The 26,971-nt window shown below is 46.1% G+C and overlaps 1 protein-coding gene across 4 annotated transcripts; it reads left to right on the top strand.

The window, feature by feature from the left end:
- The first annotated feature begins 2 nt into the window (after positions 1-2).
- Positions 3-22,876, top strand: LOC307208126 (syntaxin-3-like). Of its 4 annotated transcripts, none has more exons than XR_013835002.1 (3): positions 3-204; positions 5,813-7,433; positions 22,032-22,876. XR_013835002.1 is itself a non-coding variant. In XM_079962495.1 (2 exons), exons 1-2 carry the CDS (start codon positions 164-166, stop codon positions 6,738-6,740), a joined length of 969 nt encoding a protein of 322 aa, XP_079818621.1. In that variant the 5' UTR covers positions 3-163; the 3' UTR covers positions 6,741-8,339. The 4 variants fall into 4 exon arrangements, 2 of the variants coding, with proteins under 2 accessions (XP_079818621.1, XP_079818622.1); XR_013835003.1 differs by lacking the exon at positions 22,032-22,876 and adding an exon at positions 10,343-12,425; XM_079962495.1 differs by lacking the exon at positions 22,032-22,876 and having other exon boundaries at positions 5,813-8,339.
- The last annotated feature ends 4,095 nt before the right edge of the window (positions 22,877-26,971 follow it).

Genomic DNA, 26,971 nt, shown 5'->3' with positions numbered 1-26,971 from the left:
AGAAAAGTCCAATGAAAGGTTGCAGTGAAAGCTAGTGAGAAGGAAATGGCCATAGCAAAACCAAAGTATAAAATATCCCTCAGAAGAGTGAGCTCAGCTGTCCTGGCTCTCACTCCAGATGTAGAACTTGAACTGCCAGCTTTGTTTTCTCCCAAATGCTTGAATGCATGAATCAGAGGCAAGGCATGAAAAGATAAAACTAAGGTAAGCTAAGTTAGGATTGCTGCCTTCTTTGGTGAATGGAGGGTTCATTTGCCTTTAACAGTTATGTAGCGGACAGAAATTGCAGCTGGCCCTAACATTAGGCAGAGTGAGGCAGCTGCATCAGGTGGCAGCTGCTGGGTGGTGGCAGTGAGGTGTTGGAGGACAGAGCCATGTATCCTACTTTGCAGAAGACGGTCCTCTATTTGAAAGTATCCTGGCTCCCACTCAAAACACTCACAGAAGCTCTTACATTTGAGTAACAAAGAGATCTTTATCGAGGGAAGTGTACATTCCCATATGCCAAATACGTATTTTAAATGAGATTGATGCTAATAAGTCACAGAAAGGGCAGTTTTGTCCCCAGATCTTTGAGTAGTAGTTGGTGGATGTACCAACATGCATCCTTGCAATATACAGTAAGGCTCTTGGCTATTGTAAGGGCTTGTAGAATTCACATTTGTTGTCTGATTCTGCACTTGCAGAGTAGGATGTAGGAAGGTGATTTATGCCAAGTCAGCCCACTGGACCATCTAGGTCACTATTGTCTTCAGTGATGGGCAGTGGCTGTCCATGATTTTGGGCAAAGGTCTTTCACAGCTCTACCTAGAGATGGAGTTTAGGACCTTCTGCCACTGACCTGCAGCCTTTCTGTACAAAGGCTATGTGGAATTTACATAGCACCATATATGTATTGCTAATATACCCAGTTTAGAGTAGAAGGGGTGGGGGTGTGGAGTGGCTATATGCATTCTCACCGGGAAGATCAGTTTGACTCTGCCCGAAATCGCCAACTCTCATCTCACCATCCATTTGCTCTCTTCATCTTTTCCATAGTTTTAAGCAGTGCCTTTTTTCTGGGGGAATACAGGGGTATGCATACCCCTAAACATTTTGTGAATCTAAGTTTGGCCTCATTGAGGGCAGTATTTCAATATGAGTAGGAAAATGAGAGTACCCCAAAACATTTTTTTTAGAAAAAAGCGCTGGTTTTAAGCAAACAATTCTGCCCACACCTGATCCTCCCCCCAAAAAAATGACATAGTAATTTCATCCCCTGTCACTCCTGAGTGATCACCTGGTTATTGGGAGCTGTTTTTCCAAGATGCATTAGCAGCTCTGAGAAGAGTATTTCAATGGAGGAGGTAGCATTATAAAAGGATCTTGGCTGTACTCATTACAGTTTCATCTGAAGCACTCAGACTCTTCCTTTGTATAAATTCATCATCTTTCACTGTTAAAAAAAAATATTCCAGCTATCATTAGAACCATTTAAATAATCATATCAATAATTTAGCATCAATAGGTTTTTATTTCAAATTACAGTTTTGTTACCGCTGCTAAAATCCGATTACAAAAGTAGCGGGAGTTCTACTGCTTCCTACCCAGAATTTTAAAAACAATTTATATCCCCCCCCCACCTCATAACACTTGGTTTTATCCAACTAAGTCCTACGACGCATTGACCCACTGAAATCAATGGCTGCAACTAATTTGCCTGTTGATTTCAATGGGTCTACTCTGCACAGCTCTCAGTTGAATGCAACTGTATGTTTCAGCAGATTATCTGATGAAGTGAGGTAAATCTGGAATACAATGCAACTGAGTTCAATTTTGACCTCCATAGTGCTTTGTGATGACCCCAACATGCTTTCCTAACAGCAACAACCTGTAGAGGAAAATGACATCTTGCGCTGTGATAATTGAGCATCAACAATGCTTAAGAAAATAAACTGTAGACCACAGAAAATGCAGTTCCTTGGTTAAAGTAAGCACCAGGAAATCCGCCAACGTTCTGTTCTGGGGCTTTTGTGTGTACTCTGGAAATGCATGAGTGTTGATTGTTACTTGGGAGGGACCATTGTGTACTTTTAGATAGGTAAATGCAAAATATTCAAAAGAATAACTTAACTCCTGCCACATGGAATGATTTCAGATGGAAAAGGTAAGTTGGCTCTCTGACTGGACTCAGGGCTTTATGTGCTTTAATGTATCTTCTTGCACATGGCTGATGAATTTTTGTGAGGGCTGTTTTTATTTTATTTATTCACGACCTTCTGCATTCAAAGCACTGCTCTACCACTGACCTACAGCCCTCCCCATGTAGGAGCTATAAAGTTCTTCTTGTGTGGGCTGGGATTTGGAGCAACAATAGCTGGCTCAAGTGTTTGGGGGAATTTCTTAGTTCTTACTCCCTGGTACATCTCTGAAAGTAGCCTTGGCATCAAGCTGCAGTAGGAAACTCAGACACAGGAAGCTGCTTTAAACTGAGTCAGACCATTGGCCTGTCTAACCTGGTATTGCCTACAAGCAGGGATGGCAACCTGTGGCCTTTCAGATGAATGTTGGACTACAATTCCCATCAGCCTCTCTCAGCATGGCCAGTGATAAGGGATGATGCGAGTAGTACTCCAACAACACATGGGGTGCCACATGTTCCCCATCCCTCATCTACACTGAATAGCAGTGGCTCTCCAAGCTTTCAGACCAAGTCTTTCAAGATCAGGTATTGATCTGGAACCTTTTGCATGCAAAGCAGGTGCTTGACTACTGAACTCCAGCTGTTCCCTAAGCTGACTTGCCCAACACCACCAAGCAGAGGTGGCACTTGAGTCCATGTCTGTCAGGATCAGATCTACCACATGAAGCTCATTTTATAGTGAGGAATCAAATCTTGTGAAAATCTCAATTCCAAGCTTTTCTTTACAGGTCTTTTAAAATTTCTGTCTCGCTGCTTGAACTCAACAAGAAGCAAATAATTTTTGATCCAGTTCTACTAAGAATGGAAACAATTATTGGATATTTTTATGTGTATGATTACACACATTATTACCAGAGGCTGTTCTTTTTTTACCTGCCGTACATTCATTGAGTATTCCTGAGATCTTGAAAGATCAGTTGCAAAGCTTGGAGAACAGAAATGGTTTATGTATTTGGGTTGTGCACTGGATTCAAATGAGGTCCAAATCCTGGACCATATTGGGTTCATTTGGAGGAATATGGGTTGCAGTTGAGTGGGGCTGGGGTAGCTCAGAACGATCTGGGGATAGTCAGGAGGTGTGGTGTCAAGCATGAAGAAGGAGAAACCAGAAAAGGAGGGATCTACCTGGTGGCCACATACGATACGATAATCTTTATTGCCATTGTCCCATACAGAACAATGAAATTGAAAAAATCTACATCAGACATTCAAAAGCCAACAAGCCTGCTATCCCTGCTATCCCAGCCTGGTTAGCCCCCTAAAAACTCTGATTCTCCATAATTATATACAATATACACCCATAGAGAAGAAGATAGATGTAGGTATAGGTGGATACCTTCACCTTCCAAACTCTCCTTTTTCCTCCCAGGCCTCCCCACCCCTGAAGCAGCACTGTGCAGGATCAGAGCCTCCCACTTACCAGTTGGGAATCTCTGATCCTGCATGTTTCCAGTTGCTCGTTGCTGCTCATTTCATGTGTACTCTTTTTGGGAGGGGAGGAAAAGGAGGTGCAGCATCTCCTCCTTCCCCTCCTGATTGTGTGTTAAAAGAGGGTATTCTGTTGGACACAATCCTACTGTCATTGGAAGGGCATCTGAGGGTCAATAGGATAGACTGGACCTTCCTCTGAATGCAGAGAGCAGAGCTGACTGATGCCCACTGGAACTGGTAGGGTGGAAGGCGGGGAGGTCAAGAGTAGATTGAGCCAGAGCCGGTGACAGGTGGAGTCAACTCATTCTATCTTTCCTGCTCATTCTCATCCCTGCTGAGTTCTACAAGTTCTACACAGAGGAGGTTGACAGGCAGTTCCAGGCTGGTGAGAGCCGGCTGAGGGCAGACTGGGGTTGGTGGGGCAGTGTCCTGTTCCCCTAGTTGACCTACGCCCTGTGAGTGCAAAAATCTGGGCTGCACTTGCCATTTCCCTGTCTGTGATCTGATGGTGCCAACAGCAAAAAGGGATGTTATGAAGGGAAGGGGGGCATAGACCCCCTAAGATGGTAGAGTTGGGACCCTGAGTATCATGTAGCCCAACCCCCTTCCAAGCTCCAAAGCCTTCCCATTCCCCCAGCATGTCCCCCAAAATTGGGGGAGAAAGTACAGGAAGTGACTGTTTTAGGTGTGTGTACAGGTCGGCGGTTCGAATCCCTGCGGCGGGGTGCGCTCCCGCTGCTCGGTCCCAGCGCCTGCCAACCTAGCAGTTCGAAAGCACCTCCGGGTGCAAGTAGATAAATAGGGACCGCTTACCAGCGGGAAGGTAAACGGCGTTTCCGTGTGCGACTCTGGCTCGCCAGAGCAGCGATGTCACGCTGGCCACGTGACCCGGAAGTGTCTCCGGACAGCGCTGGCCCCTGGCCTCTTAAGTGAGATGGGCGCACAACCCCAGAGTCTGTCAAGACTGGCCCGTATGGGCAGGGGTACCTTTACCTTTACTTACAACTGCACCCAAAAACATCACAAAAAGGGACGGGAACAGAATGGGGTGTTTGCAGGCTTTTTCAATGGTATTTCAAATATACACAATTTCATGTAAATACACGGTGCCTTGGAATGCAAACCCCACATAAACAGGGAGATGCCTGGACACTAGATGGGGGGGGGGATTGGAAGGGAAAAAGCAGGGATAGAAGTGTGTGTGAAGGGGGCTATAAAAGCCCCTTCAGGCTTAGGATTTGTCAGCCCCATCACTGATTCTCCCACCCTCAACCCCGTAAGATTATTTTTTGTCTAATGTTAAATTTTTGTTACTGCTCAAATTATGCTGTTATTATGCAAGACAAAAAAATCCTTCAAAATTATTTAGGAACAGAAAGTTGTAAGAACATAAGAGCTTGCTGGCTTGGGCCAGTAGCCCACCTTGTCCAGCATCCTGTTCTCACAGTGGCCAACCAGATGCCTCTGGGACGCCCACAAGCAATGACCTGAGCACAACAGCACTCTCCCCTTCTGGGGTTTCCAGGAACTGGTATTCAGAGGCATACTGCCCCTGACAGTGGAGGCAGAACATAGCCAGTAGGATTAGTAGCCAGAAGGAGAAACAGGGAAGAGAGGAAGGAAAGAAGGAAAGAAGGAAAGAAGGAAAGAAGGAAGGAAGGAAGGAAGGAAGGAAGGAAGGAAGGAAGGAAGGAAGGATTCTGTGACTGCAGAATGCAGAACCATGGAATGCATGCACAACCTCCATTCTTTAATGGCACTCATTTGAATTCTGGTCCACTTTGCATCTGGGTTTGACTCAGTAGTTTGAAAGCTGTTGCAGGGTCACCTTCAAAGTCAGCTGAGTCTGGCTTGAAACATTCCCCCTGCCTGCCTGCCCCCTTTCACATTTCCCCATGACTGCACTCAGCAATGTTCATTTCTACAGCTGACGCTGTATCATTGGGCTATGTGCCACCCACCCCTGGCATGGAATCTAGTCTAGCCGGTTTACATTAGCCATGTGATGTAGAGTAAACTCTGGTTTAGAAGCTTATTGCCTCAGTCAATATTTGCAATCGCTTTAGGGAGGGAAGTTTTCTTTTACTCTCTCTATCTCTCTCTCTTTAAAACAGCTTTGACTGACACAAAAGTCCCCAAGCCCCCTCAAAATCTCCGTAAATGCTGATGGGTGTGCCTCACTCACCTCCTCTTCCACAGATGTTTCCGGCTTCGAGAAGAGCTGAAAATGAAGGACAGGTTAGAGGAGCTCAGGAACAGAGTGAACGAAGACGGGGACTCTCTGGATCTAGATGACACTCTCTCCTTCGACAACCCTATTTTCCAAGAGGAAGAGGGCAATCCCATGAACAAGGTTTTCCAGGAGATAACCAGTCTCTCCTTGGCACTGAATAAGCTGGAAGAGTTATCTGAGAACATCGACAAGAAGCAGCAGCAGGTGCTTTGCTGCACTACCGAGGAAAGCATTTGCAGGGAGAAAAAAGAGCTGAGCGCAATCAAAGACTCTTTCACCCAGGAGGCCAAAACCCTGCAGCCGAGGCTCAACAGCATCCAAGAGGCTCTCACCAGGGACAGCAAGCAGTGGCTGGCCATTAGCCGCATACGCCACATCCAGCTCTCGGCACTTGTTGGCCGCTACCGTGACATCATTGCCCACCACTACGCCAAGGAGACACAATATGTGGAGAAGCTGAAGGAGCAGATCAGGAGGCAAACGGAACTGGCTGGCTTGGATCTCCAGGAAGAGGACATCAAGCGGATGGTGGAGAGTCCTGTGGTGCCGCGCATCGTTGGCCAAGACTTGGAAGTGCTCAGAGCCAAGCAGCATCTGGCCTTGGCGCAGGTGCGCCACCAGCAGCTGCTGGACTTGGAAGCGCAGATTGGCGAGCTGCACGCTCTCTTCCTGCACCTGGAGATCCTGGTTGCAGAGCAGCAGGAGACCATCAACAACATCGAGTACAATGTCCTGCATACCCTTGATTACATCTCTCAGTCAAACGAGGAGGTCAAGAAAGCCCTCAAATATGAGCGGCAGTCACGGTTATCTGCTGCGTTGTCTGCAGTGCTGGGCCTCTGCGCTTGCTGCACATGCCTTTCGTGTATGGCGACTCCGAGTGTGATGAGCTGAATAAAGAAGTGTGGGCACACAGACATTTTTTCCTAGACTTAAAGGCTACCACTGGTGACTAATGATAGCACTCTGGAACATTGGATGGCATGTCATTGCAGGTCAGTCCTGGATAGTTGCTTGGGGTGGATGGAAGCATTTGCAAGGCAACTGAATGCATCTTCACCCCCCTTTGCTTATGGATTTCGCAAAGTTTTTTTGTTCTGTTCTTAAGAGCATGAAAAGAGGCCTGCTGTGGATGCTTTTTCTGGCCAGCATCCTGTCTCCAGCCCCGCACAGCTGAATGCTTCAGGGAAGCAGACAGGCATGACGTGAAGCTGATGCAACAACAATGAAAAGGCGTTCATTTCTTCAACTATGTCTGTAGGAACATAGAAACCTGTCTTCTACTGAGTTTGATCATGGGTCCATCTAGCTTCACAATGTCTATGTTGACTGGCAGGGGCTCTCCAGGATTTCAGGCAGGGTTCTCTCCCAGTCCTATCTGGAGATGCTGGGGACTGAAGATGGGACCTTCTGCATGCAAAGCAGGTGCTCTACTACTAAGCTGCAGTCCTTTCCCAAACAGCTCTACTGTCTCCCAGTTAAGAGGAGTTAAAACCCAGAAAGGCAGTAGAGGTCAAACCAGCCCAGAGGCCAAATCTTCTGATGAACAACACTTGAATCATAATCCCAAATGCATCTGAAAGAAAGGTACTTCTGCATATCCTCATAACACCCTCTTCTTTTCCATGTTTTCTGTGTTCCAAATGGGGACTTTGGAAATGTAGGGCTGGCCCAGTAATGCAGCAGGAGGCTTAAGTGACCTGCCAGGAAGGGGGATTAGAGGAAGGCAGGAATCAGTGCTTCAAGAGTATTAGCCCTATCTTGGGGTGGGGGTTGGTGGAGGTTGCACATTTGCAGTTTGCTCCGCTTTTCTTGGGCTGGCACTGTGAAAACAGGTTCTGTGGCGTCTCTCAACTCTGCTGAAGTCTAGCTTCAGTGAAACTGGAGGTTACTGAAATATGTATAGCTCAAAAGAAAGTTGTAGAATGCCATAATTCACCCACACACAACATCTTCCTTCCTCATTTTTTGCATAACAGAGTTGCCAGAAATTCTCCTGATGTGTCCATGGTTAGAATGCATTACCTTCAGTGGATGCCCCTTGGACAAGTGACTCCCCCCTCACCAGGAGGGTCTTCTCAGTGGGCCCTGCTGCTAGGGTGTGTGGCCCATGGTACTGGCCCTGATCCACATAAAAAGAAAGTGAGGGATCCCCTCCCCTGCCCCACCTGTAAGACGAGGTCTTTGCACCATTTGGAACCAAGAAAAAAACCAAAAAACATCGTTTGGTTTACTGGCTTTATTTCCTAGATGCTTAAATTGATCATGTGTTTTACATCCTGGCTCCATTCAGTTATGATTTCAAATGGCTTCTGGTTGGTGTAATTTGGAATAACCTACAGTATGAATTAAGGGTGTTAATGTTTACATAAGAAGGCAACGTGTGCATGCATGTAATATATCTATGTATATCTATGTACTTGTATACATGCACATTACATATGTATTAATATGCATGTGTATATAAATTTGTATAAAATCATCTTACACATTACGCAGGTCTTCATACTTTCATAAGGTGTGGGGGGAGGGTGGGGCTTAGAGGAAAAGCCATAGGTCAGTGGCAGGGCACAAGCCTTGCTTGCAGAAGGTCCCTGGTTCACTCCATGCCATCTCCAATTAAAAAATGAGCAAGCAGTGTGCGATGGAAAAAGACTTTTCTCTCTGCCTGAGATGCTGAAGAGCTGCTGTCAGCCAGTGTAAACAATACCAGACAAATGGTCTGTCTTAAGGCAGCTTCCTATGTGCTTGCCAGGAGTCTAAAATAGTTTTCTCCACCTGCAGTTTGAAGCGGCAAATTTATTATTCTCCTAATTAACCAGCTTTATGCACCACCCTTCACAATGTCAGCAATCCTAGGGCTTTCCCCAAAATATAATTCAACTCAATTGTCTACAAATGTGTTGCTTTAAAAGGGGGTGGGGAGGAAAGGTGAAGTTAGAGTCCTTTCTTGTATTTCTGCACAATAGTGAATAGGTGAGATATGAAGTTCTGTTTTTCTGAACTGGGATTCAGATTCAGACCCATTCTCAATGGTCAGCTTCCAATGAACTCCAGGATGAAAAAGAGCCACCCCCCCAAGGGGCCATATTGGGGTCTAAACAGAATTTTGCGGTTGGTGCACATTCATATATTTTAATGAATTTATTATTGCACTTAATATCCAGCTTCTCCTCCTAGGAGCTCAAGGTGGCATACATAGTGCTCCTCCTCTCCATTTTATCCTCTTAACAACCCTGTGAGGTAGGTTAGGCCGAGAAAAGGTGACTAGCCCAAAGGTCACCCAGTGAGCTTCACGGCAAGGTCACTTTAACCATTACACACCATTGCCCCTCTCTATAAACAGGAGGGTTGGGGAGGGGAGGCTTACTAAGAGGAGAGCGTGTTCTGCAGCCTGGGCCAACCAGAGACATTTTGCTGTCTGAGATGACATCATCATTCAGCATGTAGAAGCTGATCATACTGTTTTACAAAACAGCATCCCATAATGTTTGGGAATTTTTAGTTTACAGAAAAGGTGTCTGAGAGGCAACATGACAGAAGTTTATAAAATTATGCATGGCCTTGAGAAAGTGGAAAAGTTTTTCTCTCACTCTCTTAACACTAGAACTCAAGGACACGCAGTGAAGCGGAATGTAGGAATGTAGGAAGACAGACGGATACCAACAATTTCACTTTTATTTTGCCCGTTTGTTTTTTTAAAACGAACAAAATTGTTTTAGGTTATGAAAGAAGATGATTGTTTTCCTCAGATGCAAGCACTTAATGCTAACTCTCTGAAATCAAATGGAAATATGAAAAAGGTGACTGAGTGGAAATTGGGGTTTGGACAAGTGAATGCCAGTATTTCTTTTTTAAAACAGGTTTGGTACAAAGCACAGGGTTCAAACAGCACTGCTATCTTGAAGACACAGAAGTACAGCTGCAAATAGTCAGAGGCAATTTTTCTGTGTTTCACTGTCCACTATGTTAACATGACACTCAAGGCTAAATTCCCAGTATTAATAATAATACTAATACAGATGGTAGGTGGGTTTGTGTGCCTGATAAATATAAACAGATTCTGCTTTGGATGCAGATATGTTTTAATTAGTATGCATGTGTAAGCCGCTGCAAACTCAGATCTGCAAGAACAGAACATAAGAACTGGATATGCATTCAGCAAGCTGGGGAGAATATCAGCTTTCATTTACTCCCTGGCCCGGCCCCAAATTCTAGTCCTCATGTCTGCAATGGGAAGCCTAGTAAAATCTCAGAAGCAATGATTGTGTGTGTGTGTGGGGGGGGGGGGGTTAGTGTTGTTGGAGTGCAGCTGTTATGCAAGACAGCCTGTGATTGGCACCTCAGACTCCTCCACAGCACCATGTCCAAGCAGAGTTAGAGCTGAAATAGTCAAATATACCTGTTTTGCAAGATAAATCCAGCACGTAGTATTCTCTTACCTTTGATACACAGAATTTGAGGCTGCCTCGCTGTAGGAATCAGACTTGCTGCAGATAGGCACAATTCCTTTCATACCCTCCAACATTTCACAAGTGAAAATAATGAAAATCTTGCAATACTGCTATTCTTAAACTGAGAATTGCTGCCTGAATCCAACCCGATCTGCATTGCCTGATGCCTGCACAGACCTGACCATCTCTTCATCACATTGGTGTATGTCAGGGGTAGACAACCTTGTTCGCTCCAAGGGCCAGATCCTTACCCGGATCAGCCTCAAGGACCAAATCTAATGGCATCGGGTGATTTGCTGCTTTGAAGTCCTCAAAACACCTCACAGGCAGCAAGGCGCTGCTATAGCAAAGGGGATATGCATTTTAGCAGCAGTTTCAATGCAAACCATTTCCCGATTCATTGAATCCTGCTGAACTGAATCAGAGTATGCATGTCAAATCCTACTGCATGCAGGGAACCTGCTCATGCAGCCAAACTGAGCAGGATTTAGCCTCTCACCAGCTGACAAGTGTGTGTATCTGTTAAAGCCTGCTACTGTATTGTTTTCTCATGACAGTCCATGTGGCCTGCACAGCCAATGCGGAATTGATTCCCACCCACTACCCATCAGTTAGCAGGGGCAGACCTTGGTAATATGGCATCCTGTGTGAGGCCAAAATTTGACACCCAGCCCTCACACCACCTTCCCAAAGGCGGATAAGGGAGGCACCGCGCTTTGGGAAGGGAGGCATGAAGCTCTGGTAGGGTCCTAAGAGTCTTCCTTCCTCCTTCCCAAAGCTGGGCAAATGCTACTAGGGTTTGGGAAGGAAGAATGAGGACTCCAGGACCTTGTTAGAGCCCTCACATCTCCTTTCTGAAGCTTACTAGGCTTTGGGAAGGAGACTTGGCCCCTGCGCCCTGTGTGGGGAAACCAGTTGCACTGCCCTAAATCTGCCTCTGCAGATGGCATTATTGAGTGGTGTTTGCTGATGGACAGGTGGATGCGGTTGGTGGAAAATGGACTTGTGGGCCAAAGTGGGCTCCCTGGCAGGCAAAGATGGGCCCATGCATTGGAGGTATCGAGTGCATGTCCATCATGCTCACATATCCATGCTTACAGCCTTTCCCTCCATAGCAGGCTATTTGCCCTGTATGGGGAAAACCCACATAACTGTACCAGAGTGAAATGTACTTCTCCTGATCATGTTACTTTTACTTTTTTTTCTCCCCGCTAGGCACTATTCATTGTAATAAAAAGTAGCCCACAAGGCTTTGGAATGGCTCATTATCAGAAGGAAAGTAGCGGCCACAGAGCTGTGAATACTCCATACTTTGTAAAGGCAGCTTCATGCTGTGGAAATGCTTTTCTATATAAATTAACTTGTTTACAAATTGGACACACACAATTCGGCACACTGGAGGAAGCCATATTAAAAAGGATTAAGCTCAACAGTCCAGGGAATTTATAACCGGCTTGGCAGCCCTGAGTATATTTCATTGAGACAGCCTTCTCAGCTGAATAAATACTATAAGAAAGGTGGGGTTTTTTTTGTTTTTGTTTTTTTGTACAGGAGACTCTCAAATCCTTTCTTGACATTTAGAACAGCATATCATGATTTGGTAATGTAGTCTTCCGACAGAGACACCTCCAAGGGAAATAAATTTGCCTAACTCACTTAACAAATGTGGAATGGGGAGTTCTGCTTGACAATTCTTGCTGCAGTTCAAGGATGGGATCTGATTTGTAAAATGAGAGGCACCACGGTTTCTCTCTCCCTATAATACTGTTGTGAGGTGGCTTTTTTGGGTGGGTGGGGGGTAGCCTGTGTGCCTGAGCCCCCTTCTATTTCCTGGATCAAGCATGAATTTAATTCCTGGAATAGCTTGCTTCCTAGTGAGGTAATGGCCCACGTATGGGTCATTAAAGTAACAAATGAAGTGCCTCACATGGGTGGCCCTCAACTCCCTCCACTTGCTGGTAATTAGAAAGGCAAAGCCCAGAGTTGAGTTGGTGTGTGTGTAGTAGAAGCAAGAATCAGGCTGGGCAGCTGAGAGACAGAACCATGCTGGATCTCTGTCAGAATCCAAGGTTGTGGCAATAGGAGAAACAAGACACTCTTAGGATGTTAATGCTGTGAGCCCGTCCGTTGAAGGTTCAGCTTGTATATATGTGTAAATAAACCACATATCTGAAAGACACTGCGGTCTCTGCTGTCCCTCATTCTGAGGAAACTGAACACTGAGTAAGCGCTTGGAACCCTTGGAATCTCACACTGCTCAGAGACTGGGATGGTTTGCAACAATACCAATATCTTCAGTGATCTATCTATGCTTTTTGTACTGTACAGCATCTGTACAGTTTTGCTTTGATTTTATCTGTGCTTTTTTGTATTATTATGCTGTGCATCATCTACACTGACTGGCGGTGGCTGTCCAGGCTTTCAGGAAAAGTTATCTCCTCGCCCTACCTGGAGATGCCAGAGACTTAACCTGGGACCTTCTGCATGCAATGCTCTGCCACTGAGCTACAGTCCTTCACTAAATTATCTGGGAAGCTCAGGTCCAGTCACCTGATCTGAAACAGATCTAGGAATGAAGAACACCATCTTAAATGCTGCAGCTTGGTCTTTTGTTACAGTTGTGTGAAAGAGCTTGCCCACATCATTGTATCTGGTGCCAGGATATAGTCTAAGGCTGAAGCTAAGCAGTACTGAATCTGGTCAGTGCCTGGAACCACCTGCCTGAGAACCACCTGCACATTGGCTTGGTTTCCACAATGAAAGAAAGGCAGGCTTTAAAAGGCAGAAAATACAAATGCAATTCTGGGTCAAACTCCCTGGTGATCCCTGGAGAATCAAATGACACAGTTCTTGCAGGGCTGTCTAAACCATTTTGCTGCTTGACGAAGAGGATAAGCCGGTCCCTGCTCCCCAAATTCCATGTATCATAGCCAACTTGACCCAAAGCAGTTGACTCTTTTTTCAGTGATGAATGCAGGGTAGGCCAGGTTGCATATATTGCCCCTGTCCTTTTGCCTCTCCTCAGAATGTGCTACCTCGGCCAGCCACACTGAACACTTCTGCATCAAACTGTAGCTGGAGGATCATAGTTTCGAGTGCTTCCATGTTAAAAACAAAGCAAAGCATATACAAATCGATTTGCTGGTAATACACTAGTTTTCTATGCATGTAAAGGAACATGGGAATATACTCTGGACCAGGAATATACTGCTTGGCCATTCAGTGAAGTGTTGCCTACTCCAATGGGTAGCAGTTCTTCCCCAGAGTCTCAGGCAGAGTTCTCTCACATTAATTGCTATGTTTTTGCAGAATGAGCCAAGTTTTGTGAATTCATTGCTCCACCCACTTTTGCCTGTGGCCCTGCCCACCACTGGCATGTGGCCCCTGGAAGGTTGCCCAGAAGGGAATGTGGCCCCTGGACAATATTCCTCACTCTTGAAGTTATAAAACAATGCCAGAAAGCACACAAGAAATAATGCCAGAAAGTACCCAATCAAACCTAGAAAAATATCAACTTAGTTTCAGAATGTCTGAAAAATTCTTTTGTTACTACTTTCCCTTGTGCTTTGCTTTGTCAACAGGCTTTTATGTGTATAATTTCTCACTCTAACCACAGACCTGGATATTTGTCCACTTAGCTCTTGGGGGAATCTTTTGTCCTTTTCCTACTTGACCTCTGAATAATTTAATTAATTCATCTGCTTTAATTTAATCAGCAAACCAGTATTAATTAAAAGGGAGATGATTCATTGAGACATTCCTTTAATCAGTGTGTAGCCCTAAAAGAAAGAAGCAAACAAAAATTAAACAGCAGCAGTCATCCTGGTCCACCTTAGGGTTTTGGATATGACTCAGGGAGGAGGCAATGTCATTGTTGACCCTAGGGACATCTTTGTATCCTGGAGGAAGTGGTGGGGGAATTTAGCCATTGATAGCCTTAAAGGTAAAGGTAAAGGTACCCCTGCCCGTACGGGCCAGTCTTGACAGACTCTGGGGTTGTGCGCCCATCTCACTTAAGAGGCCAGGGGCCAGCGCTGTCCGGAGACACTTCCGGGTCATGTGGCCAGCGTGACATCGCTGCTCTGGCCAGAGCCAGAGCCAGAGCCAGAGCCGCACACGGAAACGCCGTTTACCTTCCCGCTGGTAAGCGGTCCCTATTTATCTACTTGCACCCGGAGGTGCTTTCGAACTGCTAGGTTGGCAGGCGCTGGGACCGAGCAGCGGGAGCGCACCCCGCCGCAGGGATTCGAACCGCCGACCTTTCGATCGGCAAGCCCTAGGCGCTGAGGCTTTAACCCACAGCGCCACCTGCGTCCCTGACCAGCTCGGCTACCTACCTGTAACTAGAAATAAGGACAAGGAAGAGGTAAAGAGGCAAAAAGCTAACATACCAGCTACAAGTGGTCAGGGTTCCAAAGCAAGGATTTCGTGGAAAGCATGGCCTCCATGGGGCTGTCCCTGAATAAGTTTGGCCCAACTCATAGTCACAGGCATGCCTTAGACCTCTATGGACGTTGGTGATCTGACACTAAGTAAAAGTGAAACAAAAGAAGTGCCATGGTTGGATTACTTCCTGGTACAACTGGACTTCTCCTTGACCCATCAAGCCTACCAAGTGGCGATAGTGACGGTGAAGAGGACTTTCTTCATCGCCTCTATTGCATCTGCAGAAAAAAGTAGCAGGAGACTCTTTCAGGTGGTTCACAATCTAATGGAATCACCTCCACCATCAGGCCCCAAGTTCTCCTGCAATGATTTTGCAAAGATTTTTGCAGATAAAGTTGCTCAGATTTGGAATGAGGTAGACTGCACCATGGGAGCAGGGGTGGGATGGGTGGGACAAGTCCTGTCTAGTCAAGTTGCATGGGATCATTTCTAATCTCCTATCTCCGAGGATGTAGACAGGCTACTTGGATGAGTGAAACCAACCACATGTCTCCTTGATCCTTGCCATCCTGGCTCATAAAAGTGATCTGGGAAGGGATGGGCAATGGGCTCTGCGGGGTGGTGAATGCTTCCCTCTGTGAGGGAGCCTTCCCAGATCTGCTGAAAGAGGTGGTTATTAAACCACTTCTTAAAAAACCATCTTTGGATCTGGCCAATATGGCCAACTATCGCCCAGTCTCAAATCTTCCATTCTTGGGTGATTGAGTAGGGGGTAGCTGAACAACTTCAAACAAACCTGAATGTGGATGATATCCAGCTCTACCTCTTTTTTAAATCAGAACTGGTGAAGGTCCTGTGTGGGTGCCTGGAGGCAGTTGGAGGATGGATGGTGGCTAACAAATTGAGGTAGAATCCTGACAAGACAGAAGTATTGTTTTGGGGGGACTGGGGGTGGGTGGGGGTGGGGGACTCCCTGGTCCTGAATGGGGTAACTGTGCCCCCTGAAGGAGCAGATGTGCAGCCTGGGAGTCATTTTGGATTCACAGCTGTCCATGGAGGCGCAGGTCAATTCTGTGTCCAGGACAGCTGTCTACCAGCTCCCCCTGCCCGCAGACTGTCTCACCAGAGTGGTACATGCTCTAGTTATCTCCCACTTGGACTACTGCAATGTGCTCTATGTGGGGCTACCTTTGAAGGTGACTCAGAAACTACAATTAATCCAGAATGCGGCAGCTAGACTGGTGACTGGGAGTGGCTGCCGAGACCACATAACACCGGTCCTGAAAGACCTACCTTGGCTCCTGGTATGTTTCCGAGCATAGTTCAAAGTGTTGATGCTGACCTATAAAACCCTAAATGGCCTTAGCCCAGTCTACCTGAAGAAGCGTCTCCACCCCCATCATTCAGCCTGGACACTAAGGTCCAGCTCTGAGGGCCTTCTGGCAGTTCCCTCACTGTGAGAAGTGAAGTTACAGGGAACCAGGCAGAGGGCCTTCTTGGTAGTGGCGCCCGCCCTGTGGAACGCCCTCCCTTCAGATGTGAAAGAAATAAGCAACTATCTGACTTTTAGAAGACCTCTGAAGGCAGCTCTGTATAGGGAAGTTTTTAATGTTTGATATTTTATCATGTTTTTGATATTCTGTTAGGAGCTGCCCAGAGTGGCTGGGGAAACCCAGCCAGATGGGCGGGGTATAAAATCATCATCGTCACCATCCTCAACTCCCCCCCCCCAATCAAAAATAAGTCCCATAAGTTGTAAACTTTCCTGATGGGGTAAGAAAGCTTCCACTGTCAGAGGCAGTAATGCTTCTGTATACCAGATGCTAGAAACTGCAGGAGGGGAGAGCACTGACACTGTGTATTTGGGCTTCCCAGAGGCATCTGGTTGGCCATTATGAGAACAGGATGTTGAGCTAGAAAGACCACTGGAACTTGCTGGAACTCAGTTCCGGTACCTCTCAGGTGGATGCCATTGCCATTCCAAGAGAACAAGGGAGTCCCACACCTCTTTTTCTAGATAAATAGCAGTGGCCACAGGGCTAGTCTTATGCAGGAAAGTCTTATGTTCTTATGCTCTAGCCTCTTGATCATTTTGATTGCTCAATTGCTTCATGATATAAAAGAAAAGATATAAAGGAAAACAGTTCAAAGGCACATTATGGCAATTCTGCACTAGATGAACCTTTTTTTAAGGGCAGCCTTCTGTGGAGCGCATGGTGGCAGTCCAATTTGGTGTATGTCCACCAGTTATGGAACTCTGTTAGCCTCCTTGCCCAAGATGCCTGCCTTCTCTTTAAGCCACACTACAACATCTGATGTGTTCAAAGAGCTAAGAACTTTCGTTCTGACTGTACTGGAGGACTCGTTTTAATAACTCCATGCTGAAGTCTGTGAGAGCTGCAATATTTTTGGTATGATTCTTTCACTTTCATTCAAAGCCCTGCTTGGATGTCATTAGCCTTTGTTACATTATCTCCTCTGTCCAGCCTGTCTTGGTGAGTCATTCCACATAGACTAGCAGATCCTTTAATAATTCAGCTCGTTAGGAGATGATATCCAACTGTCCTTTGGAATTGCCTTGAAGACTAAAGAAGAAGAAGAAGAAAGGAAATCTAAGAAACCAAGTTATCCCAGGAGAAGCTATTATCCCCACTGCCCATAAGGTGATGCTAACAGGAAAGGCTGCAAAGTGGGGGACAATGACTTCCATTCAAGATTTCTAAAATGTTTAAAAACTTGCTCATGAGGCAGATGGGCAACAGCTGCAAATATTAACAAAGCATGGATGGGATTAATTCCTTTCTTCCACATCAACACACCCTGAAAGAGTTTCATTTGTGGACATGTCTTGTCCAGACAGGCACTGAGGGAGGCCTAAGGATGGAAGAAGGCATTATTTCCCATTCAGCTTTCTCTATTAATTGTATGCAGCACTGTTTATGTCCCGCTGCATTTCTCCATCTGCCAAAAACTGTTATTCTTCTCACTGTCCACTGTGGCAATATTACAGAACCTCTTATCATTGGCCATGCTGCCTGAGGCTGATGGGAGTTGAAGCCCAACCTTTGGCAGGCCACATTTCCCCATTCCTGCTATAAAAAGGTTACAAAGGAGAAATATAGAAGGACAAGAGCCACAGACAAGTGGCTAGCAGGACTTCACAGCAGAACAGGGCTTTGTTTCATTCAACCACTTAATCCCAAATTAAATTTCATAAAAGGCCTGTGGTTGTACTACAGAATAATAATAATAATAATAATAATAAATAAATGCTGATGTATTCTGGGCACTGCATGCTTTTAGGGCAATGAAAGGAAAAACACAATTTAATCTGTTTAACAGACTGTGTTATTGGATTAGGACTTCTTTGGCACTTTGGGGAGAAGTCCTTTTGCTGTTATTCAGATTCAGAGTGCAATTGGGTGCCAAGAACTACAAACAACACATACACACAGGCACCATTGTGGCATGGGAGGACTCTCAGGATTCTCTCCCAGGATTCTCCAAGCTCCTTCCCTGAATTTTCAGTTTTTATTACGAAAGAAGAAGTAGAATCCACTTTTACGTCAAGAGAAATAAGGAAGCAAGATCCAGGCCATAGCTCAGTGGTAGACCAGCTACTTCTTATGTGGAAGGCCCTGGGTTCAACCTGCAGGTAAGCCTGGAAGAGACTAGGGCTCAGCACAACCCTCCTCAATCCACCCCATGGCTCCAACCCAGGGACCCCCAGTCAGGCCAACCTGCCTTTATCCAATCTGGGGACCACTTAACCTGCCTCAAATCCAGTCCCAAATTAATTTGGAGAGTGTGGCTTATGTTTAATTAGGGTTAAAAACATATGGCTGGGGTGAGACATTACATATCCTTCTCCCATTTCTTACCAAGCATGGGGTGGTGGTGTTTTCATTTTGCTGGATGCTCCTGTGGAAAAGCTGCTTACGAACGAGCATCTTGTACCCCACAAGATTTCTGCACTGATATTAGGTTGAGGCAACAGGCAGGAAGGAGAGGCAGGTGTCATTGGGGGGAAGTAGGCCCAGATTGGGAAGCAGACCAGGATTGGAGGTGGGGGAAAGGGGCATGTGTTGTAAAAGGCTGCAGTCTGGTGCCAGGCATTATCTGAGCAAGTTGGTCACTCAGAGCTCTTCCTGCCTCGTGTGTGCCTCTTCAGGACTGGAACAGGACAGCAAACAGGACATGCAGGCACAGATGCTTGTTGGAGGAGAAGCCCCAGTTCTTCATTGAGGTTTTGTGGGTTGGGAAGCACAGGGGTCACAGAGGCTGATGCTTTATCTATCTGGGGCTTGCTTTGAAAGTCAGATCAACACATGGTCTCAAGAAACAAAGGAAACACATGCTGGAGGGTGCATGATATGGCTAATTGGACCTTTGTCATTAGCATTACAGACTGTGCTGGAGAGGGAGAGCAGATTGCATTTAGCTCTATGTTTATTTGACTGGTGCCCCCCCCACTCCATTGGTGGGATATGTTGGTTTTCTGTAATTTTCCTATGCAAAAATAATTTCCCTAAGAACTATTTTCTTTCCCTTTAGAAAATTTTCACTTTGTTTCATTAAAACCTTGTGGTCTCCAATTATACACCACTCCATATATATCCCCCCCAAAAAAACCCCTGCTCCAACACCTGGTGTGGCTCACAGGGGTGGGGCTAGCCGCCCGCGGGGGTGCGTCAACATCGGCTTGTGTCCCAGGGGGGTGCATCAGTGGCAGGAAGTGTCCCATTGGCACAAGTCCCAGTGGGGTGCGCCGGTGGCGGGGAGTGTCCCAGGGGGGCAGAGCTTGCAGTGATATCACCCCCCTCAGGGAAGGCACATGGGGCAGCCCGCACCCACCACACCCACCTTGCTCTGCTACTGCCTCACCTTTCTTTTAACTTGTGGAGGGGCTGTGCCATCCCAACCCACTTTTTAGCCACAGTGGCGCTGTGGGTAAAAGCCTCAGCGCCTAGGGCTTGCCGATCGAAAGGTCGTGGTTCGAATCCCCGCGGCGGGGTGCGCTCCCGCTGCTCGGTCCCAGCGCCTGCCAACCTAGCAGTTCGAAAGCACCTCCGGGTGCAAGTAGATAAATAGGGACCGCTTACCAGCGGGAAGGTAAACGGCGTTCCGTGTGCTGCGCTGGCTCGCCAGAGCAGCGATGTCACGCTGGCCATGTGACCCGGAAGTGTCTCCGGACAGCGCTGGCCCCCGGCCTCTTGAGTGAGATGGGCGCACAACCCCAGAGTCTGTCAAGACTGGCCCGTACGGGCAGGGGTACCTTTACCTTTACCTTTAAAGTTACAGGAGCAACAAGTTCATTGCTCAGTTGAGATCTGAATGTGGGTTCTAATTATCCCAACTACACTTTTCATTTTCAAATAAATATATTTGCTGAAACTGCATGTGTGTGTGTGTGCGTGCGTGCGCGCGCGCATGTGTGTGCGTGTATAGAGGACTGGAAACAATTAATTAGAAATTTTCATTAAGTATAACGACACTCTCCAAGAACGCTTTCCAGGCCTTTCCAATCAAGCACAGCCTTGACAAAGCTGTTTTTAACCTTGACACTGGAACACAACTGGAGAAATGACTGAAGGCATATATATTCCTCCAAAATGTATTGTTCAATAAGCACAGGATCAAGTGGCCTCTGATTAAATCCAAATAATATGACATTTTGGAGTGGAAAATGTCACTTGGTGAAATAGATTATGATCTCACCCTTTGCATTAAGCCAAAACATCCTTGATATAATGTTAGCAATAAAACTTTTTCTTTTTGGAATTTGGAAACGAGGCTACAACCTACTTGTGAGGGATACCTCCTGTTTTCTGTCATTTGTTCCTGATGCATCATATTCCAATTTTCTCCCTGTTTGGAGACATGCCTCCTTAAATTTTGTTAGATACAACTCAATGGAGTTGTCATTCTTCAATGTTCGACTCTGGGTCGGCTCTACCATTAGACAGAGTGTGGCATCTGCCTCAGGCAGCAGATGCTTTGTGGCTGTAGTGGCAGCCTTCCAACCATTCCTCCTGAGCTTCCTATTAATTCTCCTCTTCAGATCAGAGCTGTGTGTTGGCACATGGCCCGTTGTGTACACTATCCTAGTGCAATGGAGGACTTGCCCCATTGCCAGTCTTATATCAAGATTTCTGTGCCAATCCAATCAACATCTTGCCCTCTGCTTCAGGGAGGAGAATATCCTGGGCCAGCCCTGGTTCAACTCCCTCCCCAGAATCTACAGACGAGCCTTTCTTCTATCAACCTAATGTCCTCAACATGATGCCAAATTGCATCAGCTGCAGCCAGGGTGGATAATGATCAGGCATTATGGGAGCTGTAGTCCAACAACTTCCGCAAGGCAACAGGGTATTTATTTATAGCATTTTATGCTCATCCTTTGTCAAATGATCTGAGGGTGAGCTGCGGAAAGCTGCACTAAAAGTTAAATATCTAAAAAGTAAATTTCTAAAAAGTAAATAGCAGGTGCAAGCAGCCTGATCCAGACTGTGACCCTAACTAGGAGTATCAGGATTTAACTCAGGGAAAGGAAAACTGATGCACACTAAAAGTTGTTGGATTCCTTCTCATCATTATTGATCCTTAGTCATATTGTCTGGAGCAGATGGGAGCCTTGGTAGCAAACTTTCACCAAGAGCTGGCTCGAGGAGAAGCAGGTGGAAAAACCCACCTTTGCTGCAAGAGGTGCCTCTGAAGATTGCTTTTTCAAACTCCCGATAAAGTCAAATGTCAAGGAAGCAAAAGGGGACCTATTTCAGTATTAGCAATTCTGTATGCAGCTGTTGATGATGAATATGATGTGTGCAATTAGAACAGCACACACTATTTAGTGCTCCGCGTTTTGCAAAATGGCTTTCTGTTCGAGTAGGTCCTTTCCCATTTATAATCAGCGACAGCTACCATTCACTGCCAGGAAAGCCTGATTCATTCTGACTCACTGCTGAAGTCCCTGCGCTGCTGCTGCTGCTGCTGTGTGTGTGTGCGTGCGTGTGTGTGTGTGTGTGTCCATGTGTGAAGAATAATACAATATTCATGCTCTTTGATGGAGCCAGCGTGTATGTTCCTCGTGGAGGTACAGGCCCTGCCTTTTGAATTACCTGAATAATGGGCTGTGCCTCAAATGTAACTTCAGTGAAACTATTTGGAAGTCACAGTTTGGATAAATCTGGGCCATGCTGTAGTGTTCCCCCAAAAGCCTACTCAAAGTGAATTCTGAAGACTGCATGTTCTTTTTATACAGCTATGCTTGAAATTCTGCTAAGAGTTTTGCACGTACAGGAAAAATACATGCAGGCTACCTCAATATTTTTTTCCTTTCTTTCAGAGAAGAATACAGCTGAGCTGCTTTGAATTAAAAGACAACAACAGCATTCAGCAGGTGGCCCTAGCCTTTCTACAAACCATTAAAGACTAGAGATAAGGAAGAAATTTGGTTCAGATTACACTTAAATATGAGCCCACCTAATCTGCACTTCTGAAAACAATATGTGAGCAAAGACGTCCTTATGAAATTCGCACTTCTCTGATTTTTTCCAATGCAGTTTGCTAGGGTAAAGTGTACATGTAAGTGCATACATTGATGAAAATAAAATGTATCATATTAAGGGAAACTCCTTGCAATAATGGGTATATTAGGGGGAAAAAACGCATTATAAATGTGTATATTAGGAGAAATTCATACTAAACTGCAGATGAATTTTCTTGAGGACTTAAAAAAAATCACAAAATGAAAACTGAATACTTACCTGGCACAGGAGACACCTTTATCATGAAGGAGGTTTTCCCAGGTTGAGGCTCATCCATTGCACTGCAGGTGTGCTGACCCCTGTGATTTCCACAAATGCAGGAAACTCAATGGGATAATTTCTGCTAGTGGGGGGCTGTGCTTACGTTTTCCCCTGGGGAAAAAAAAGAAAGACTGGAAAAATGAGAACTGGATATAATTTGAAATGGACAGGTTTGCCTGTACCTACAAAGAGAGCACAATTAAGGCAGGTCTCTAGCATAGTTATCCCTACCACACAGGAAAAGTAGGAAATGGATTTCATAAAGTGATATTTTAGTAAACACTGGGGAAGTAGAATATACAATTGCCACAATTCATGTTGAGATATAACTGCATTAGGCAAGAACACTTCCTAGGCCTCTGACATGGCCCTAATCATCATCATCATCATCATCATCATCATCATCATCATCATCACCTGCCAGCTGATGTCATAGCCTGAAAGTGGTCAGCTGACCTTGGAGTCCAGTAGAGAGACACTAGGTGCTATAAAATTGAAAATAGGTAGAGTTATTGAAAAAAGGTAAATGAGTAAAACTGTTCATGTGACAACAGTATACATTTAGCAAAAAGAGGTGTGGCCGCACAGAACAAAATACCTTGACTGTCAAAGGCCAATAAAAAGAGTTGTATCTTCAGCAGATGGTGAGAGTTGAACAATGAAGATGCCAGGCACAAGGAAAACACAGGAAAGAGCAAAATACAGAGAGTGGAAAAATAAGTAACAGCAGGTGCACAGAATGTAAATAGTATTTTTTTAAAAATATCCCAGGTAATGAGCTTTGTATTCTGTCCAAGAATCTGGAGGTATTTTCTTTAACATTTCGAAGGATTGCATAGTTTTGGGAATAAATATTTACAGTGGTACCTCGGGTTATATACGCTTCAGGTTACAGACTCCACTAAACCAAAAATAGTACCTCGGGTTAAGAACTTTGTTTCAGGATGAGAACAGAAATTGTGCTCTGGTGGCACAGCTGCAGCGGGAGGCCCCATTAGCTAAAGAGGTGCTTCAGGTTAAGAACAGTTTCAGGTTAAGAACGGACCTCCAGAACAAATTAAGTTCTTAACCTGAAGCACCACTGTATATCCAATTTAGTTGAAATTGCAATGGGCCAGTTCTTGCACTACAATGACCGCTCCCCACTTAAAACGGGGGGCGCCTTTTGCGTGGACGCGTGCAGCCCTGGATCTGGAGTGGCCCCATCAGCATAGGCTTTGCCTTCCCTCAGGTGGGATACCTGGAGGTCCCCGCCTACCCCAGTGAGTTGTCCAATCCCACCTGGGGGAAGCGTTGCCAGGGAAACCAGGCCAGGTAAGGGGAGGGATTACCTGCCCACACAATAGAGGGTGGATCTTAATTGTTAATCCTCACTTGGCTCCAGAGCTTCTCCTGGAAGGACGTCGCTGGACTTCCTTGTGTTTAAGAGAAACACAAAGTGTTTCTCTTAAACCTGTGACTTCTTAAGTTTAGGTTTTGAAGTGTGTAACTTAGGAAAAGGCCAGAAATAGATCTCTCCCTCCATCTGCCTGAGAAACTTTCCCAATGTTCAGAATGAATTCATTGTGACTCCCACACAGAGCACCAAAGGATCAGGAAAAGCTACTGGAATGCGTCAGAAGAAGCTATTGAGAGCTACTGCACTCCAGATCTATTGTAGTTTATAGCAATGTTTGCCATCTGCCTGGCTGGTTCCTGTGTCTCCTGGAAAAGACAATCATGCTAGCACAGTGTCACAATTGCTAGCATTTTAAAGATCTAAATCTGAATGCAGAAAGTTCTGAAGCAAATCAAACAGCTGAGCACCCCTATTGTTACCTGATTCTGCAGAAGTCAAAATCTAGAAAACAACTCACTGTGTAGATAGTGTCATACAGTTAAGCCACTAGATGACTCTGTGCTTAACTACATCTGAATGGAATCAGACATTTTTGTTACCAAAGACATTTTGACACCTGAGGCGAACTACAAAATGGTTCCACCTCCGCACCAGGGAAGAAGGGGAAAGTGAAGATTTCTAACAGGAACAAGGGTTGAATAAAGATCTGCACTGGGAATGAGTGTAGCTGGAGACCAGTAGAGCCTCCTATTCAACAAGAGGCCACTGTAGAAGTGGTATGGGCAGGGGGGCTGCCAAGTAGCTGGCAGATCCAGCTTTCAAGGAGCATGCTACAGCTGTCGCCACACTCTTACTGATCTGTGCTGTGGCTACACCCTCAACCACTGCACAAAGCAGAAAGCCTTCGCACCCGGTAATAATAATAATAATAATAATAATAATAATAATAATAATTATTATTATTATTATTATTATTTATTTATTATTTATACCCCGCCCATCTGGCTGGGTTTCCCCAGCCACTCTGGGCGGCTTCCAACTGAATATTAAAAACAGTACAGTATCAGACATTAAAAACTTCCCTAAAGAGGGCTGCCTTCAGTTGTCTTTTAAAAGTAAAATAGTTGTTTATTGCCTTGACATCTGCTGGGAGGGCATTCTACAGGCCAGGCGCCACTACCGAGAAGGCCCTCTGTCTGGTTCCCTGTAACCTTACTTCTCGCAATGAGGGAACCACCAGAGGAGACACTCCTTCAGGTATACAGGACCGAGACTGTTTAGGGCTTTAAAGGTCAGCACCAACACTTTGAACTGTGCTCGGAAACGTACTGGGAGCCAGTGCAGATCTCTCAGAACCGGTGTTATGTGGTCCCGGCGGCCACTCCCAGTCACCAGTCTAGCTGCCGGTAAAGCAACACATACTACTTTGTCACATGCTTTACTACCCCTGTTTCTGAGTGACTGGAAAATGGATGGGTTGGGTGTATGGCTGGAAAACAGGGGGAAATGTGTGCATTTGTGCATGCTCTGTGTATGTGTGTATAGGATGTGTGCATATGGCGAGTCTATGCAGCGGTGTAGCGTGGGTTGTCAGCACTCGGGGCAAGGCAAGTAATTTGCACCCCCTAACCCGGGGCAAGGCAAGTAATTTGCGCCCCCTAACCCAGGGCAAGGCAAGTAATTTGCGCCCCTAACCCCTAACCTGCCGCCACTGCGTTTCTTCTTGCTGCTGCCTGGGCTGGGGTATTTACAGTAAGGTAGCCACGGCGGCGGCGGCGGGTCCGTGTCAGGTGATCTGAGGCGAGTTGCCGCTGGCGCTGCTGCCCAAACAACGCCGCTTGCCCGGAGGAGGAGGAGGGCAGAGAGGCGAGGAAAATGCAACATGGCCCAGCAGCTGCAGCAGCGGCGGCGGCGGAGGGGCTGTGAGGAGGAAGAAGAAGAAGAAGAAGAAGAGTTTGGATTTGATATCCCGCCTTTCACTCGCTTTAAGGAGTCTCAAAGTGGCTAACATTCTCCTTTCCCTTCCTCCCCCACAACAAACACTCTGTGAGGTGAGTGGGGCTGAGAGACTTCAAAGAAGTGTGACTGGCCCAAGGTCACCCAGCAGCTGCATGTGGAGGAGCGGAGACGCGAACCCGGTTCCCCAGATTATGAGACTACCACTCTTAACCACTACACCACACTGGCTGCCTGGCACGCCCTCCGTGGCCCTGACGCACGGGGACCGCGGCGAGCGCTGAGAGCCGCTGCCTGCCGGACGCCTTCAGCCCGGATGCGCACACAGCTCGTCGGTTCCGTGAGACATGGGGCTCTGCTACAGCCTGTGCCCGAGGCTCTTCGGCGACTCCGGAGGCGGCGAGCGCCCCCCCCCCCAGATGTTGCGCCCGGTGCGGCCGGCCCCCCCTGCACCCCCCACGCTACGCCACTGAGTCTATGTGCTATGTGTGTGTCTGTCTGTGTGGAGGGAGAAAGCCAAACTCCCTCTAAGCATATCCACAATAACTAGAGAGTTGGTCCACTGTCAATGTGACTCCCAATTCCAAAATGTTTAGTCACCTTGCTGTACACAGACTGGCTAGCAACTTTCCAGAGTTTCAGATAGGGGTCTTTCCTAATCCCGATCTTATGTGGATATATGACTTGTTGTAACTAAGTACTGGTACCTTACAACAGGTGCCTGACTTTTCTTATTTCCTCCTCCATCCCAATTCATTTTTATTTTGTGCTGTGCTATTTTAAATTGTATTCTCAGGGCAGGGACTATAAACTGCTCTGGAAAATTGTGTTGCCTGAAGCGCAGCAAAACATTTTAAACAACAAAAACAACAACAACTAAATAAGTAAACACTAATGAATTCTAGCCTCATGAGAGAGTCTGGGGAGAGGGAAATACTTGTTTCTCTCTGCTGCCTCCACACTTTGCAAAACCTTATCAACTATCATAATGAGCTGATTTACTGAAACAACGTCTTCTTTGAGGTGAGATTTGTGTTTACGATAATCTGGGGGGACAAAACGGGGCAAAAAACATAATGAGAATTCCCCTTGCTACGGACAGCCATTGTAGTAATTTCTCTTGAAATGTGCGACAATTGATGCTGAGATGTGGGCTCGTTTCAGGCAGGAGATGACAAATAA

Source organism: Podarcis cretensis (genome assembly GCF_951804945.1).
Source record: "Podarcis cretensis genome assembly, chromosome: Z".
NCBI classification, from domain to species: Eukaryota; Metazoa; Chordata; class Lepidosauria; order Squamata; family Lacertidae; genus Podarcis; species Podarcis cretensis.
The sequence above is the reverse complement of the archived record's forward strand: the minus strand, read 5'-3'. Positions and strand labels throughout refer to the sequence as shown.